Below are 17,823 nucleotides of genomic sequence, written 5' to 3'. Positions count from 1 at the left end.
TCTAAGACCTTGTACACACGGTCGGATATTCCGATGGAAAATGTCAGATCAGATCGCGTTGTCGGATAATCCGACCGTGTGTGGGCTCCATCGGACTTTTTCCGTCGGAATGTCCGACCAACAAAGTTTGAGAGCTGGATATAAAATTTTCCGACAACATGATCTGATCGGACTTTATCCGATCATTTGTAGAGAATTCCGATCGGACAAAGTGCCACGCATGCTCAGATCAAATTCCTAGACCAAAGCTATTGGCTACTAGCCTGAACGTAGTCCTGTTGTAACGAAAAAAACGTCACTTCAAAACTTGTTCTGAACGATCGGATTTTACCGACAACTTTGTCCGACCGTGTGTATGCAACACCAGTTTTGGACAAAATCCGTCTGAAAAAATCTGACGGATTTTGTTGTCGGAATGTCCAACCGTGTGTACAAGGGCTAACATGTTTATTGCGAAAGAAGCATCTAGTCAAAAAGGAACATCAGTATATACCTTATCATAACTCCTAGCAATGTAGCGCTACCCCCACAGGAGCCACTGGTGAATGGGATCCCCCATCCTGCACAGCCAGGCATACCGCATTTTCCTTAGCGCACAGAGTCAGGAAACAGTCCAAGCAGCTTTGTTTTTTTTGTTTTATTAGAGGATTTAAACTTGGATGGGGATATGAGATGCCCACTTGATCAGTGTAGTCATCGGGGACAGCTATTTACACACAGTATATACATTCCTCTGCTTCCCACACAAACTTGCTTGCAGATCTACTCCTTCTCCTCCAGCACAATACTTGCTCATGGAAATACAACACCCAGGACCAGCTGGCACTGTTTGGATGGTCTAATAAAGGCTCAATTAGACCAATAGAAAATGCCCCTAATCAGTACCGTCCTTAGCGTAGGGCAAACAGGACAGCTGCCCAGGGCCCAATCACTGTTGGTGGACCCAAAGCAGCTGCTAATTGAGCCCATTTTGCTGCCCGCCGGAGTTCCGCCACTTGTTAGCTACTCACTAGTCACTACTGTCAGTTGTAGATACAGAGAAGTTCTGCTTCTGTATTTACAAGTGACAGGGCTCCTCTGTCTGTCGGCGGCCGTTCCTATCCCTCTCTGCTCTACACATCTCTATATCAGAGCAGAGGAGTGAGAGCGAGGAGGGAGGGGAGAAGAGAGCGGGAGGGAGGGGCAAGAAGTGAGGGGTGAGGAGGGAGGGGAGAGGAGGGAGGGGCAAGGAGTAAGGGGCGAGGAGGGAGGGGTGAGGAGGGAGGGGAGAGGGGGCGGTGAGAGAGGGGGCAGGGAATGTACAGGGGCGTACCAACAGGTTGGCAAGACCGGTGCCCCCCAGGGGCACAGAGGGGCAGGGGCGGTGCCTGGTGGGTGCTTGGGTGTGCTGAAGCCCCCCCCCAAAAAAAATCTTCAAGCACCCTCACAGCACCCCCGAAAATTCCACTGAGGTATTGGCATACAATTTTTTTAAAATAATATTGAACCCCCTGTGAATCTTGTCTGCTATTTGCTGGGGGCTCTTTTTTGTAGAGGAGGAATACAGTGGAATAAGCCGCTGATGTTTAGTTAGTCCTGGCTGAGAGGGGGGCGGATTGATTCAGAATGTTTTGCAGAGGTGCTACTTTATAAAAGTCCCTGTGTCACATGGTGCCTCTGCATTTGTCTCATAGGAAGAAAGAAGGGGGGGGGGGAAGCGGTGTGGAGCAGAGTCAGTGAGCCCAGAAGGAACAGAAGGTATGACGAGAGCTGAGCTGCTGGCTGTTTACTTGGTAGACCGCGGGGGAGGGAGGAGAGAGCTGACTGGCTCCGCAGTGCTCGTCATCTGACAATAGGGGAGGAGAGAACGGAGGTTTCCTGTTATGTAGGGCTGGCTGTGGTCCAGGAGGAGGAAGGATTAGGAGGATGGTTGATGGCTGTTCTTTTCACAAGGGAGCTGCTGCTGTGCCTAGGGAGGGGGAGTGAGACTCCACTCTGCAGTTCCGTTGTTTTATTTATGTCAGCAGAGGGCAGTCTGATCTGGAATCTCAGGTGCTGTTAGAGGAACCCTGCCCTGTGATCTTGCCACTCTGCTTTGCCTTGGGCACTGTCACTGCAATTAAATGCCCCCCCCCCCAGATCAGGAGCGCTTGCTTTACAGTATCCAAACAGGGCCAGTGCTATACTATCCTGTGCCTTAGGCAAGACCAGCTACTTGCAAGCCCCCCCCCCCCCCCCCAAAAAAAAATGACACTTCAAATGTTTTTTAAAACAGCAGAAAATTATCGAATATAAACACACTCCATGCATTCCCCCTCTGCTCGCAGTACACCCCCTCTATGTTCACATCACACTCCATTCACTATATTCGCAGCACACTCCGTGCATTCCCCCTCTGCTCGCAGTACACCCCCTCTATGTTCACATCACACTCCATTCACTATATTCGCAGCACACTCCATGCATTCCCCCTCTGCTCGCAGTACACCCCCTCTATGTTCACATCACACTCCATTCACTATATTCGCAGCACACTCCGTGCATCCCCCATACACCCCCTATACTCACAGCACACTCCGTGCATCCCCCATACACCCGCTATACTCGCAGCACACTCCGTGCATCCCCCATACACCCGATATACTCGCAGCACACTCCGTGCATCCCCCATACACCCCCTATACTCACAGCACACTCCGTGCATCCCCCATACACCCCCTATACTCACAGCACACTCCGTGCATCCCCCATACACCCCCTATACTCACAGCACACTCCATGCATCCCCCATACACCCGCTATACTCGCAGCACACTCCGTTCATCCCCCATACACCCGATATACTCGCAGCACACTCCGTGCATCCCCCATACACCCCCTATACTCACAGCACACTCCGTGCATCCCCCATACACCCCCTATACTCACAGCACACTCCGTGCATCCCCCATACACCCGCTATACTCTCAGCACACTCCGTGCATCCCCCATACACCCCCTATACTCGCAGCACATGCAATGCATCCACCATACACCCGCTATACTCGCAGCACACTCCATGCATCCCCCATACACCCTCTATACTCACAGCACACTCCATACATCCCCCATATACCCCCTATACTTGCAGCACACTCCATGCATCCCCCATGCACCCGCTATACTCGCAGCACACTTAAAGCATCCCCCATACACCCTCTATACTCACAGCACATTCCATACATCCCCCATATACCCCTATACTGGCAGCACACTCCATGAATCCCCCATACATTCCCTATACTTGCAGCACACTCCATGCCGATATAGATTCTCAACAAGGGCGCTGGAGACCCTAGGTATGCCTCTGGTAATGTACACAGGCAGAAGCTCCTTGTGAAGCAGCCTGCACGGACGGACAAGTTTAGTTGATCTACTGTAGCTGCACTCTGGCTGTGATGTTTTCTAGATGCTAGGAGAGGATTTGGGGAGGGAGAAAAATAGGATTTTTTACTTACCGTAAAATCCAATTTCTCTGAGTTCATTGACAGACACAGACTTCTTTATTCACAACGATAGGGTTATATCACCTCTGCAGGACAAAAAAAAAACATTTGGCCACTCCCATGGGCCATCCTCGGTCACCACCTCCCTGCTCTAGGTATTCAATTTAGTAGCAAATAGTAATAGAAGTATTAAAAAAAACACCATAGAGGGGTGGGTGCTGTGTCTGTCAATGAACTCAGAGAAACGGATTTTACGGTAAGTAAAAAATCCTATTTTCTCATTCATTCATTGACAGACACAGCCTTTTTTATTCATAACGATAGGGACGTCCCAGAGCAGTGCCAACATGAGGGGTGAGACAAATAAAAATCCCAAGGCTAATACAAGAGCCAACCAGGTAACAGGAGCTTCACCCAGGACAAGCTGGAACCCAACCTGAACAATACCCCCTCAAGAGGGAATAGACCCTCTAAACAGTAGCCTGCAAAAAAACTTGCGGCCAAAAGAGGCATCTGCAGATGCCAAACCATCTACTTCATAGAACTTGTGAAAATGTACACCAATGGCCAGTGGCCACCCTGTCAACTTGCGCAACGGCCGCCTGGTGACAGAAGGCCCAAGAAGCACTAAGTGCCGGAGAAGAACGCGCCATAACAGGGAAAGGAGGAAACCAATCCCTGACAAGATAGCCCACAGACATCATCTGTCTGATCCTTCTTGGCCCGTCCAACAATACAGTGAGCCTGACCACCAAAAGACTCAGGGGCTGGCAAGTACATCTGAATCCCCCAAAACACATCCAGGCCAGAAAAATCCAATTCCTTGGGATGTGCTGACCAGGGACACAATGGCTTCTTCAAATGGAAATCTAAGGACGGAACTATGTAAAAAAGGGCGAAGCACCACCTTAACCTGGTTAAGGTGATTGACAAGAGAACGCCACCATTTACGACACCCTGCTAGTAGAGGTGATAGACACCAAGATGCCACCTTCCGAGAGGTGGCATCTTGGTGTCTAAGCAATGTAACATCCCGAATATTTTGAAAAAGAGATAAGAGAGGCCTTTGGAGAACCGAAAACACCAAGTCCAGAACCCACAGCGGTAGAAAAAAAACGCCTGAAAACCCCAAGGGGAACCTGCCCTTTCATTCTTTTTATAAGCCACCATTCTTGCCTTGTCCGACTGGATCCATACTGGGAGCCCCCGAAGTCGAGCCGCCCATGTTCCAGACCTAGTCTGTTCGATTGAAGTCTGGATTCCACCAAAGTCCAAGGACCCAGACCAGAGCTCAGTCACAACTCCCCACATGGACAGACTGGTATCATGGTCACCCTGTTCAATACAAGAGGAGAAAGGGTCTTCCCCACTGAAGAACCAGAGAGCGAAACCACCAGACTAGGGAACCTCTGGTGGTTTCGCTATATAGTCTGCTATATAATCCGAAACCATGGGAATCTGTCCCATTATGCCAGGATCTTCCCGAAGGGAGCCTAGACGGAACTGTGCAAATGATCTTGCCTCAAAAGAAGGAGGATACCATCAGACCCAACAGCCACCTGCAGATCTGCAGAGGAGCCCACCTGCCGGATAGTAAATGAAAAATGCTGCATGCCATTTCTGGAGTCTGTCCAGGGGAAGAAACACGCTGGCCAGAGCTGAAGCCCAGTCAGGCTCAGATAAACCAACGTTCTGGCAGGGCCAAAGCAGCCTTCAGATAGTATAGCCGCCAACTGAAATCAGAGAAAGTCTATATAGGAACTACGTTGCTCCTAGGGGTAATCGAGAAGTCGGTGAAGAAGATTGCCCAGGCAGCCCTGGACCATCAACCCCCACTGACGTAACCATCCCAGATCCGGGGGTCAACACCTCATGAACACCCGAGGAGAAGTGGCCAGATCACATGGCCACACCAAGCTCCGATAATGCTCCGCACCCACAGCAAGAAGGAGGAAGTACTGAAGTCGGGCACATAACAGAATGCTTAAGTAAGCATTCTTGATGTTGTAGAAGTCAGAAAGACCCCATGAGGAAGTGCCACCGCTGAGTGGATGGACTCCATCCTGAACTCCTGTACCCACACAAGGCAGGTCAGGGCCTTGAGGTCCAGAATTAGATGCACCATTCCCTCCATCTTTTAGACTGTGAACAGATTCGAACAAAACCCCTGACACTGTTCCCAGTACGGGAACCAGGACAATCATACTCTGCAGCAACGGGGCTTGCACAGCCCCCCGCAGAGAACAGAAAGCATTGGAAGTAACAAACTGTTTAGAGGAACACAGCCGAAAAAACTCTTATAAACTCTTATTACAAACTCAAGATGCAACATGATATCCTTCAGATTAGCTCCCCAAAATACATGTCTAAGACCCACTGTGGCAACAGACTCAGCAACCTGGGGAACTGCGGCCAAGAGGCAGAATGGACAAACAGCAGCCTTCTGAAGGGGGGGACACCCCAAAGGGGTACCATTAGAGCAAGCGTTTTTGGTAACACATAAGGCACTTTGGACACTCCCAGTCTTCATGGACAAATTTGTCAAAATAAGAGAGAGAAGGGAAAGCTTTCGCCACGCAAAATGGCTTATCCAAGAGGGTACCGGCCCTCCATCGCAGCCACCGCTGCATCCCCCATCTTGAAAGGTTCCCGCACAGATGTAATAAGTGTGAAACCAGCATACCTTCGAACCCTTCTGCTGTCATCCTCACTCCCTGACAAGATAGAGAGTGTGGCCCCCAGCCCGCAAGGTGGTCACATCCGTGTGGTAGAGTCAGATAGGATTGTTCAGATAAAACATATATCAAGGGTGCTCCTAATATCAGGGACAAGCAGTTAGTGTCTATATTAGACGGATGATGTGGTCTTCAAACACTTAGGGCTGCACCCGAAGAGGGGAGCAATCTCTAATAAAAAAAAAGAAAAGAAAAAAGGTGCCTCTAAGTGCAGAAACTTTTAATATCCCCAAAAGGATTAAAACACTTACAGAATCAAGGATAGGAAGGAGCATTTCATGGATGTATAAAACAGGTGATTCGGCATCAGGGAGGTCCCTGTATATCACAGCTTTCCAGGGATATCGATATGCAACAGCGGAAGGACTCAGGATAACCGGCAGATGAAAGCCTCAGGCTCTGGGAACACTGGTGAAGCAATCGCGCAGTCTGAATCAGCGTGGAGCATGAATCCCGGAAATTACGTCAGCAAGAGGGGACAACAACCAGTGTGGACCGCAAACAGGAAATAGGTCATCAAAATGGTGATTAGAAGTGGAAAGGCCTGGAAGTGATCCCAATAAATACACATAGCCCAAGCTTCACATCTCTGTCTGGGTTGTCTCCATTATGCTAGCTCCAGGTGCTCTATGCTGCTCATGGAAACATTACGAGTTGCTGGGCAAGAGGCATGGGGCCAGTAAGAGTCTGATTAGTGGCATATCCAGCTATTTAGCACATGTAGCTCCCTCCCCCCACTTGCACCATAATAAACAAAAGACGAGCTGCCAGTAGGATAGGCTATCATGGGGGGTTGCAAAGAAAGTTGTGTGGCCACCTAATTTACTGGCTATCCTCGATGCTCTAGTGATAGCCAGTGTGTTGGGTGGATATGCAGCATTCTCATGCAATCCTGTAACAGCTTTGGGGGAGGTGCTGACCTCTACACTACACAGGAGTCATCCTGCTTCAAAGCTAAACCCTGCTGATCCAATGGGGTTCGCGACAACTACAGGAGGGGGCTGCTGTACTCCTCTATTGGAATTTGAATGCAACTAACTACTGCTAGCTATCACCTACTACCTACAGAGAAATGCAAAAATATTTATGACCAATTCCATATATAATCTTTTCAATATGTGTTAATGTTTAAGCCCTTGTACACACGGTCGGACATTCGGACAACAAAATCCGTCGGATTTTTTCCGACGGATTTTGTCCGAAGCTGGTGTTGCATACACATGGTCGGACAAAGTTGCCGGAAAATCCAATCGTTCGGAACGTAATGACGTTCTTTCGTTACGACAGGACTACGTTCTGGCTAGTAGCCAATAGCTTTGGTCTTGTCCTTTGATCTGAGCATGCGTGGCACTTTGTCCGATCGGAATTCTCTACAAACGATCGGACAAAGTCCGATCGGATCATGTTGTCGGAAAATTTTATATCCAGCTCTCAAACTTTGTTGGTCGCACATTCTGATGGAAAAAATCCGATGTAGCCTACACACGGATTATCCGACAACATGGTCCGATCAGACATTTTCCGTCGGAATTTCCGACCGTGTGTACAGGGGCTTAAAGGAAACCTTTACTATCAGAATATGCAGACTGCTGCTGCTGAGCTCTCCTTATGAAAATGCTGATTTCCTGGATTCCAAGCTGATCCATTAGTTTGAATGCTACTGGCTGGTGTGGCTGATCATCGACAAGGCAACCTAAGCAGGAGTCTAGGGCCTGGTGGAGATCCAGGAGGCCAGCTACAACCCTCAGGCTCCTGCGATAAACAAGGGTGACAGTGCAATCGGGTCAAAGCCAGGGGTATTCACTTGTAGGCAGTTGTGTTTATGCCAGTAAAGGCAATGCAAGTGAGGCTGCCTTATTTCGCCCATTGCAATTATAGAAACATAGGAAAGTGATGGCAGAAAATGGCTCAAGTAGTCCATTGAGCCTGCCCATTATTTTTTTTTTTTAACATGTTTTGTATTTTTTTTTTTAATTTATTCTATTTTGTTAACGTTATTGTCTGAGTATAAATCTGTTTGTCTCAAAACACGTTTAAAGCCATTTACAGTTGACTGACTCACTACCTCTGCTGGAAGTTTATTGCAAGCATCAACTTTTTCAGTAAAATAATACTTTCTAAGATAAGTTTTTCTTCTCAATGACCACCAAAGTAAGGGGCATTGTTCCCACTGACCCCAATGAATGGGTTTTATCAGGGGTTCCCTGATACCTGAAATTTATTTTAAGTGTTCCCCTGGGGTAAAAAGGTTGAGAAAGGCTGATATAGAGGAAACAGGACCTCTTTCCTCCTGCTGGTGATCCCTCTAGTGATATAAAGATCTATATAAGGAATCATGACCTCCTTCCTCCTGCTGGTGACCCCTCTAGTGATATAAAGATCTATATAAGGAATCATGACCTCCTTCCTCTTGCTGGTGATCCCTCTAGTGATAACTAGAGATCTATATAGAGGAATCAGGAACTCCTTCCTCTTGCTGGTGAACCCTCTAGTCATATAAAGATCTATATAGAGGAATCAAGACCTCCTTCCTCCTGCTGGTGATCCCTCTAGTGATATGAAGATATATATAGGGGAATCAGGCCATCCTTCCTCCTACTGGTAACCCCTGTAGTGATATAAAGAGCTATATATGGGAGTCAGGACTGCCTTCCTTTTGCTGGTGACCCTCTAGTGATATAAAGATCTATATGGGGGAATCAGGACCTCCTTCCTCCTGCTGGGGACCCCTCTAGTGATATAAAAAGCCATATAAGGGAATCAGGATCTCCTCATTTTGCAATCATCTCTAATAAGTACCACCAAAACTTTTTCCTCTGTAGTGCTGGCCAACACTGTACCCCCAATGTACTCTCTCCAGGAATTCTTTTTCCCTAGGTGCATTATTTTACATTTAGAATTACTGAACTGCAGTTTCCAATGCTTTGACCAATCTTCCAGTAATGCCAAATCAAGTTCCATGTTACAGACACCTCCAGGGATATCACCCTATTACACACCTTTGTATCATCAGCAAAAATACATAGTTTACCGAAAAACCTTTAGTTATATCACTTACAAAGTAATTCAAAGGGACAGTACAAAGCTGCTACCTTGTCTAGGGCCTCATTTGGCTTTACATTGTATGTAAATTCTAAATGTGTTTTCTGTATTTTTGGCATCATGCCCTCTTGTATACAGGCAAATTATTTTATTTGTGCCTCAGACGATCTCACACTGCAAATATACATTGGCATGCAATAGCATCGTTTAATACATAAAAGCAATTAGTAAAAATGACATGTAACTTTTATAATTCCTGATTAGAATCTCCAAAGCACTTCTGATCATGTAAGAGGTACCCTTCATTATTTAGTTCTCACAAGAGGACTGAGGATTTTGACAATTTCAGAGATATGACCTGCCCACCCCTGTTTCTGACCACCACTACATTGCTCTAATAGTGTCATGGTGGATAAGGATAGCGTTGCTGGAGTCTTTTTTAAACATGTAAATGTGGCCTTACTGTTGTACAATAAAGTATTTGAGTGGATTTTTGCTTGTTGTCTTGAGTTTCAATAATAAAAAATGGTACTTGAATGATAGCTCAACATTCACTGGTACTTACTTTTATTATTCTGTATGGAGATCCCCAAACCTTTATACTGTGAGCTCCATCACTCAAGCTCGCTTTTCAGATGTCTTAAAGAATGTATAGTTATTTTCTGTCCTTATATATTGGCCTGTTGCTGCTGGAGCCAAAAGGTATGGCTCTGATGTGAAGTGAGGACGTTATTAGGGGTCTCTGTGATGGGGGGGGGGGCTGTGTGACTGAAGGGAATTGTGATGGGGGGATGGGGCTCCTATGTAATGGGTGGACTCTAATGTCATGTGGGGACTCATATATAGGGTGCCTCTAATGTAAAGTGGGGTCTCTGATATGAAGAAAGGACTCTGATATAATGGGGGACATCTGATATAATGGGGTGCCCCTGATGTGAAGGATGGGACAACTTCTGATTAGATTAGGGAGCTGTTGATGTGAAGGGAACTTCTAATGTAAGTAACATTTATCTTGTTTACACTGTAAGACCCCGTACACATGGTTGGACATTCTGACAACAAAATCCGTCGGATTTCTTCTGACGGATTTTGTCTGAAACTGGTGTTGCATACACACTGTCAGACAAAGTTGTCAGAAAATCTCATTGTTCGGAGCGTGATGGCGTTCGTTCGTTGTGACAGGACTACGTTGCGGCTAGTAGCCAATAGCTTTGGTCTCGTAATTTGATCTGAGCATGCGTGGCACTTTGTCCGAACGGAATTCTCTACAAACGATCGGAAAATGTCCAAGCGGATTTTGTTGTCGGAAAATGTGAGGTCCTGCTCTCAAATTTTTCCGTCGGAAATTCTGACAGAAAAAGTCCGATAGAGCCCACACACGATCGGATTTTCCGACAATATAATCCGATCGGACCTTTTCCGTCTGAATTTCCAACCGGTGGACAGGGCATTAGAATGGGAGTAGGGGGGACTCAAGATTTTTCATATTTTTAAAGTGTGCCAGGATTACAAAAGGTTGAAAAACACTGGTTTAGAGTAAGGACCTGTACGTTGTAGAGGTGCCTTCATGCGGAAGTGTGGTTTTACATGTATTTGCAAATATAAGCAATAAAAGCAGATATATAGAACATCAGCTTAAAAATGTATAAACTAGCAAAATTCTAATACAATTTACACAAAGAAAATGCAACATGTTTTAGAGTTTGGATTGAGCCCCATGGTATATATGCCCTCATATCTTCATTCAGTTATGTCATAGCTGGATTCAGCATTACTTGATGTTTTGGCCCATGATATTAGTAAAGTAATTAAATATAAATGAACTCAAGAAGCCCCCAAGCCACCAGCTACCATTAACATATCTCAAAATAGATTTACTCTTTCCTAGCTTGTGTTCATTGTATTCTCTGTTCTCTGCTTTCCCAGGAGACACTGTCTGGTGTTCATGTCAGGCCGAAATAATATAATGAAACATTTAGGGAGGAACATACAGATGACGAGAGCCCAAGTAGAGAATATTATAGCAAAGACCTCCATGGCAATGATGTATTTTCCCCTTGCACTAAGATAGGCTGGGATAAAGGATACCCAAACACTAAGGAAGGCCAACATGCTGAAAGTGATGAACTTGGTCTCATTGAAACTATCCGGAAGTCTTCTGGCCAAAAAGGCAACAAGGAAGCTGATGGTGGCCAGGAGGCCAAGATAACCAATCATGCACCAAAAGGCAATTGGGGAGCCCTCATTGCACTCCACAATGATAACTCCTGGGTAGATGTCAATGTTATTTTCTTGGAAAGGAGGTGCAAGAGACATCCATGAAGTGCATAAGATGAACTGCAAGAGAGAGCATCCAAGGATTATCGTGTAGGACAGTTGAGGTTTTGCCAATTTTAATAGGCTACTTCCTGGTTTTGTGGCAACAAAAGCGATGACCACCATAAGGGTTTTGGCCAAAACACATGAAATGCAAAGAGTAAAAACCATCCCAAAGGCAGCCTGTTGAATAAAACACTTTATAGATTGGGGATAGCCAATAAACATCAAAGATGACAGGAAACAAAAGGAAAGTGACACCAGAAGTAGACAGCTTAGCGTGTAGTTGTTGGCTTTTACAATAGGAGTATTCTTCTTTTTAAGGTAGAGGCCTAAAATGGACAACGGTATTGTGAACGAGGTGATGGAGGAGCTAGTAAGCATGGCACCAAGTGACTCCTCAAAGGAAAGAAATTCAAACGTTTTTGGAAGGCACCTGTCTTTTCCATGATTAGGCCACATATCCCATGGGCATTTGTAGCAGTCAAAAGAATCTAAATGAACATAAAAGCAAATTTTAAATGTATAATAGACTCAAATCACTCCTACATAGGTTTCCAAACATATGCCATTTTCCAACTATAATTAAAAAATCTGAAAATTAGCTTTGTCATTTCTGCATATCCATTTTATTAAAAATTTTAACTTACGGCATATATATGCTATAGCTATAAACAAATAAAAACAAACATTTTCTGCTTCATTTTCCTTGGTTTCACCACCTTGTTTACATCGAACATAATCTCACCTTTCATACGAGATAGATATGTGTCATCACATAGGGTGACACAAAAGTGGGGGGGGGGGGAATTTTTTTTTTTTTATTATTATTACATAGCTACACCATATTGGTGTGGGTTATTTTACACAAAATACAGGATAGGGGGAAGGACCCCAAAACAAGTGGGTACTAAAAGTGATTACGCAGTGATACTACTGTAAAAATCTACTTTATTATGGACTTCAAAATATGGATAGAGTACAAAAACACAATAAACACCTCCATCCACCACTAAAAGCGACAATGTTGTCAATAATAAAATAAGCAATAGAGTCCAGACTCAGCTGACTATAAGGTCACCAGAGCTCCAAATCCCACCAACAGTATTCCCAGGCTCACAATGGAGCATAAGAAAGAATTTCAAAGATAATAATCTCTTCTTTAATGTTGCTGCAGAACAATTAATTCAAATTTCTGCACATTACCTCATTGGATTTAGATTATTTGTGCAGCTCAAGTACAAAAAAGGAGAAAGCAGGGACATTAAAACGTATGTTTTGGCAAAATAAAAAAAAAAGATGGGGTACATATCTGCCATAGAAAAAAATAGTGCAGTGTTTCCAAAACAGAATATTACAAACTTAAAACATAATGTGCAAAAAACCTTTGCAATACTAAAAACTAATACAAAATCTGAAAAAATTCCAAATATGTGATGAATATTACTGCAGAGAAAGTGTCTTCCACCAACCAATCAAAATCTTCTCCACCACATGTGAGCAACAGAACTAAAATGCACTCGCCGACATTTGTAGTACTACTGTAGCTTCCCCTGAAGACATGCATTCGCATGAAATGCATTGAGACAGGAACTACACGCTGGCAGCTTGCCGCCAATTCCACACATCCATGCTTGAAACTGGTGGCCCTCTTTTGGTGAGAAGCGGTACTGCCGGGTGGCCCCATTATGGAAATTAAGCTAGTTGACCATGTGTGAGGGATTTTGTTGATACAAACGCGCATGTTGCTGCTTTCCTCTGGCAGCTTTAATGTCGGTGAGTGCATTTTAGTTCTGTTGCTCACATGTGGTGGAGAGGATTTCCATTTGTTGGTGGAAGACACTTTTTTCTGCGGTGATATGTATCACATATTTGGACTTTTCCACTTTGGACATTATTTACGCTGATTTCTTATTATTTTTGAATATTGCAGAATTTTTTTGCACATTATGTTTTAAACTTGTAATATTCTGTTTTGGAGACACTGCACCATTGTCTCTTATCAGTTTGTTTGGGTACTGTATATTTACCTACTGGAAGCTGTCTATATTTTTTTTCCTCTCTTTTTTTAGCGCTGACCTCTTTCTTTTTTCTTTTTTTTTTATTGTTTATTTAAAGAGTTATGCAGGATAATACAAAATCATATGGGTAATTAAATATTCATACAACAGAAAGGAAAAAAGAAATTTACACTGTCTTCAGTAACGTGAGGGGTAGTACAGGGTTAATAAACAACAGTAACAATAGCATTGAGGGATAGCTGAACAAAGGGTATTTATAGACATAAGATTCCATATCCACATATAAGTTATGCCATGTCTACGGGAAGTTCAATATAGCAGCCGATGCAGAGAGTCTGTATACAACTGTTAGGCCGCGTACACACGCGCGGACTGTTCGCCCAACCTTGTTCGTCAAACAGTTTGACAAACAGTCCGCTCAAAATTAGCATGAGCGGACTTGACCACACACGATGAACGAACAGTCCGCTGAAACCGTGCGCGATGACGTGAACGGCACGTACGACGGGACTAGAAAAACTACGTCCTATACACTGCAATGCAACCTTCGGCGTGTAAATCCTTTCTGAGAATGCGCGGAACTTAGTTTGATGAACAAGCCTACACACGAGCGGACTGTCCGCTCAAACCAAGTTTCAGCGGACAGTTTTACGGGATTTCCGAAAAACTTTGTTCGTCAGACTGTCCGCTGAAACTGTCCGCTGAAGCCCACACACGAGCGGACTGTCCGCTGAAACACTGTTCAGCGGACAAAGTTGGGCGAACAGTCCGCCCGTGTGTACGCGGCCTTAGGCTGAAATAAGTCTATAAGGAAGATATTGTGGGAGGTGTTAGAACAAACAAGCAAAGATTAGGTGGTAGTATGTACATCAGGATTAGATTCAAAATTACAGCAGTTAAATGTTTCATTCTACGGATATCAGCTACGATTGAGAGGGTTTGTGGGATTGTAGGGGAGAGGTAGAGAGCCATAGTTTTGGAATGGCTCGCTTGGCAGCTAATAGTAAAAAAGACATTAGTCTTTGTTTGGTTTTGGGGATACCTGATAGAGTAAGCCCCAAAATATAATGAATGGGGTTTAAGGGGATGGGAAACTCCAGGAGTTTTTCCAAAAATTTTTGGATCTGGATCCAAAACTGGGCAATTGGAGGACACCTCCAGAAGATATGGAAATTGACCTCTTTCTTATGTTTACATATCTGCAATACATGTACATTTCCCTGTGTTTGGTCTCATTAAATATTCTGGAAGTGCAGAAAAATATCTAATGTTCTCTCAGAAATCAGTTATGCTCCTACCTGAAGCTGGACGTAGGTGGATTAAAATTAGGCCAGCTTGATGGAAGTTGATTGTTTGATCAAATTCTGTTGAAAGGACATGCTGGACTCTGGCTGGGGAGAACAAACATCGGACTGAGCGGCAATGCATGGAGCAGGAGAGGGGTACTCTGAGGAGCCAGCCGAGGACACGGGTCATGCGGGGAATGCACAACTAAAGAGCAGCCAGTGCGATAGTTGAGCATGGAGCTCTTCTAGTCACCCTCCACCTCCAGCCACCCGTGTGCATGGTGCACTGGTACCCCTAGCTGCCTATGCTGCTGCCAGCCATATGTAGAGGGGGCTGCATGGGCCCCCTGCAGCACAGGGCCCAGTTGCGGTCACGACTGCTGCACCCCCTATAGTTACGCCCCTGGGTCTGACTGCTTGTGTCCGGCAGTGGAAATGAATACCAGGAAACTACTGTATGCTCTTAATTAACTCTAAAATAAAAGCACAGCCTGTAAGATTTTGAAAGATTTGTAATTTTCTATTATTATGCCAGTAAAGTCAAGCAAGCTAAACAAGGCCACATGGTGCACTCATTAAAAAAAATATATATTTTTCTTATTACCAGTTTCATTGGAGATCTCTCCAGGTGGACAGGGGACACACTGATAGCAACAGATGGGTTGTCCTCTAATTGCAGCCTTCCTTGTCCCTGCAGGACAGCTCTTACTGCAGACTGACAAAGGAACCTTACAAAAAATCAGATATCATGTTCAGTTATTTTAGGTAGAACTTTAAATGATACAAAATTATGTGGATGCTTGCCATTAAACACGGAATATGTAAAAGGTTACTCTTGCCAAAAGTGGTATTTAAATTATAAATTGTGTCCCATGGGTTGACTCACCTTCTAACATCTTATATTTCTTGGAGGTTCCAATAGCCAGATCTGTCCAATATACTACCTGACTCTGCTCCCATTCATATTTAACTTTTGTTGTGTTCGCTCCCACCCTGTACCAACTCCTGCTGTAATGCCACAGTAGGTAAACAGCTTGGAAACTTAGACACGGAGGTTTCCCCACCTTATCGCTCAAAATAATAGAAGGGCATTAGGTGTCTGTACACCTCAGGATCTATTCGATTTGATAGAACCAGAGAGGAAAAATAGACGGCCTGGAAAGGGACAACAGTGGGTTAAGATGAAAGATTGGTGTGTGAAAAGTCTTGTTGATGTTGAGGAAGGAGCCCCAAGCAGGAGCTGAAGTCTAAATATCCCCCACAGGTTTGCAGTTCCTTCTTAAAGCCAGTTCTCACTACTGCCCAGACCACACATTCATTCTTTTTCTCTGGGTCTAACTTTCAGTTTTGATATCCTGCCGAACCTTGATTCCAGAAAGTGCAAGTGAAAAGGAACGTTTTTCTAAGCTCCCACTACAAATGTAAGGTTTTAGTGAAAGCTGTTAAGCAGGGAAATTGGTAAGGGGATCTCCATGGTACTTTGGTAGGATGGGATGACCTTGGGGTGAGAGGACAGTAGAATGTTTGGGATTGTCACACAATGGAGAGCGTATTGGTGGTATGGTTGTAAGCATAGTGGCATGGTTGTAGGCAGATCCCCTAGTGGTAGGCAGCAGCAGCACACGCAGGCCAAGGGTCACCCTACTCTATTGGGGTTTGCCGACTCTCCTACTTTTAGGGGAGGCTCTGCTTTCTGATATCCATCCATATACAACCAACAGATCCAAGGCCCTACAACAGGAATCCAGATCCCTCTCCCGAATAATGAATGTCCAGGCAGCTCTTGCTTTTCCAATGTTTTATTGTATTGTGAATGTCAGCACACATCACAGACTCAGGGAACATCTTCCAGATAACAGTTATATGCATCCTTCACAGAGATTTCACCAACCAGGATTTCGTTTTTTATCCTCACATCTCCATACCCTGAAGGAACACATGAGCCAGACAGGGACAACGAAAGAGAAAACATAAAGGGTATGTTACTGTCACATCATCAGGAACTCAAACCTTCTTCTTTCCATCTGTCCCATCGAAAATTCCTCCCTCCCCTTTTAAAGCTTCTCCCAGAGAAAGATAGCCCAGCCCACAAACATAGGGAACAGGCAGGGTCACCCTGAAAGGAAGCCTAACCCCTGTTTATACCGTGCTCCCCCTTGATCTACTGGTGGTGGACCAACAGTCTCCTGGGGGAAGGAAAAGTATTCAATTTTGGTAATGTCTTTAGACTAGTGTGGTGTGGCTGGTAGCAGTGGGTTACTCTATATCAATTTTGGTTTAGCCATTATGAACTGAATTCCCAATAGGTTTCTTATTTTTAAGGACCCTTAAAAACAGAGAGTGGTTAGCGCTATCTGCTTTCTGCTGGATGCCACACTATTGTTCAAAAAAAATGCAGGCAGTGGTGACCCCTGGAGTTCTTCCATTCTTAATGCTGCATAAGGAATTTATGATTGTAGGACAGGTCGGTCACGTGACTTTTACAGGTCATTTGACTGGGCTGTCCTCCTCCTGGCATTTGTTTTTTTCATTCGATATTGTAAATGGCACATCTGTAAAGCATACAAATATGTGTAATAAACATGCAACTAATTAAAAAAAAAAAACCCAACCCTGGGAAATTCTGAATGAAAATTCTCCCTTACATTAGGGCTGTGCCCACACTGCAAGAGTTGAATGCTTGTTTAAGTCTAGGGGGCAGAAAAGCGCTTTAACTTACCTGATCCTCCACTCTTCCAGTAGACGATGCTCCCCCATTTTCCAGAAGTAGATTGTTTCTCAGCGTCCTCACATCCAAGGGCCTTACATTGGTCATGATAACATCAGGACCTTAGATCGCTAGAATATGGAGGAGAAGATGATGCGTGGACAAGTCTAGCAGCACAGAGGAGCAAAGGGACAGGCAAGTGAATCTACTTTTCCATGCCCCCTAGATGTAAACAAGTAGTTAACTCTTGCT

At 44.8% G+C, this 17,823-nt stretch overlaps 1 protein-coding gene across 1 annotated transcript; it reads right to left on the bottom strand.

Moving 5' to 3' along the window:
- Window positions 1–10,933: 10,933 nt before the first annotated feature.
- On the bottom strand, window positions 10,934–17,679 carry LOC143962340 (vomeronasal type-2 receptor 26-like). Its single transcript, XM_077471638.1, has 3 exons — window positions 17,584–17,679; window positions 15,469–15,592; window positions 10,934–12,051 (listed from the first exon to the last, which is right to left on the bottom strand). The coding sequence occupies exons 1-3, from the start codon at window positions 17,677–17,679 to the stop codon at window positions 11,126–11,128; spliced, it is 1,146 nt and encodes a 381-aa protein (XP_077327764.1). The 3' UTR covers window positions 10,934–11,125.
- Window positions 17,680–17,823: the final 144 nt, after the last annotated feature.

This window comes from Lithobates pipiens, unplaced genomic scaffold, assembly GCF_037356315.1.
Source record: "Lithobates pipiens isolate NorthernLeopardFrog02 unplaced genomic scaffold, aLitPip1_a1.2 Scaffold_8, whole genome shotgun sequence".
In the NCBI taxonomy this organism is placed as follows: domain Eukaryota; kingdom Metazoa; phylum Chordata; class Amphibia; order Anura; family Ranidae; genus Lithobates; species Lithobates pipiens.
Note: the sequence above shows the minus strand (reverse complement) of the source record. Positions and strands in the feature narration are given on the sequence as shown.

Excerpts from the sequence above, each read along its gene's own strand:
- LOC143962340 (XM_077471638.1), bottom strand. The coding sequence starts at position 17,679 with ATGACCAATGTAAGGCCCTTGGATGTGAGGACGCTGAGAAACAATCTA. Across the intron at positions 15,593-17,583 it reads CTGGAAGAGTGGAGGATCAG|GTTCCTTTGTCAGTCTGCAG; the intron begins GTAAGTTAAAGC and ends ATTTTTTGTAAG. Across the intron at positions 12,052-15,468 it reads AGAGATCTCCAATGAAACTG|ATTCTTTTGACTGCTACAAA; the intron begins GTAATAAGAAAA and ends ATGTTCATTTAG.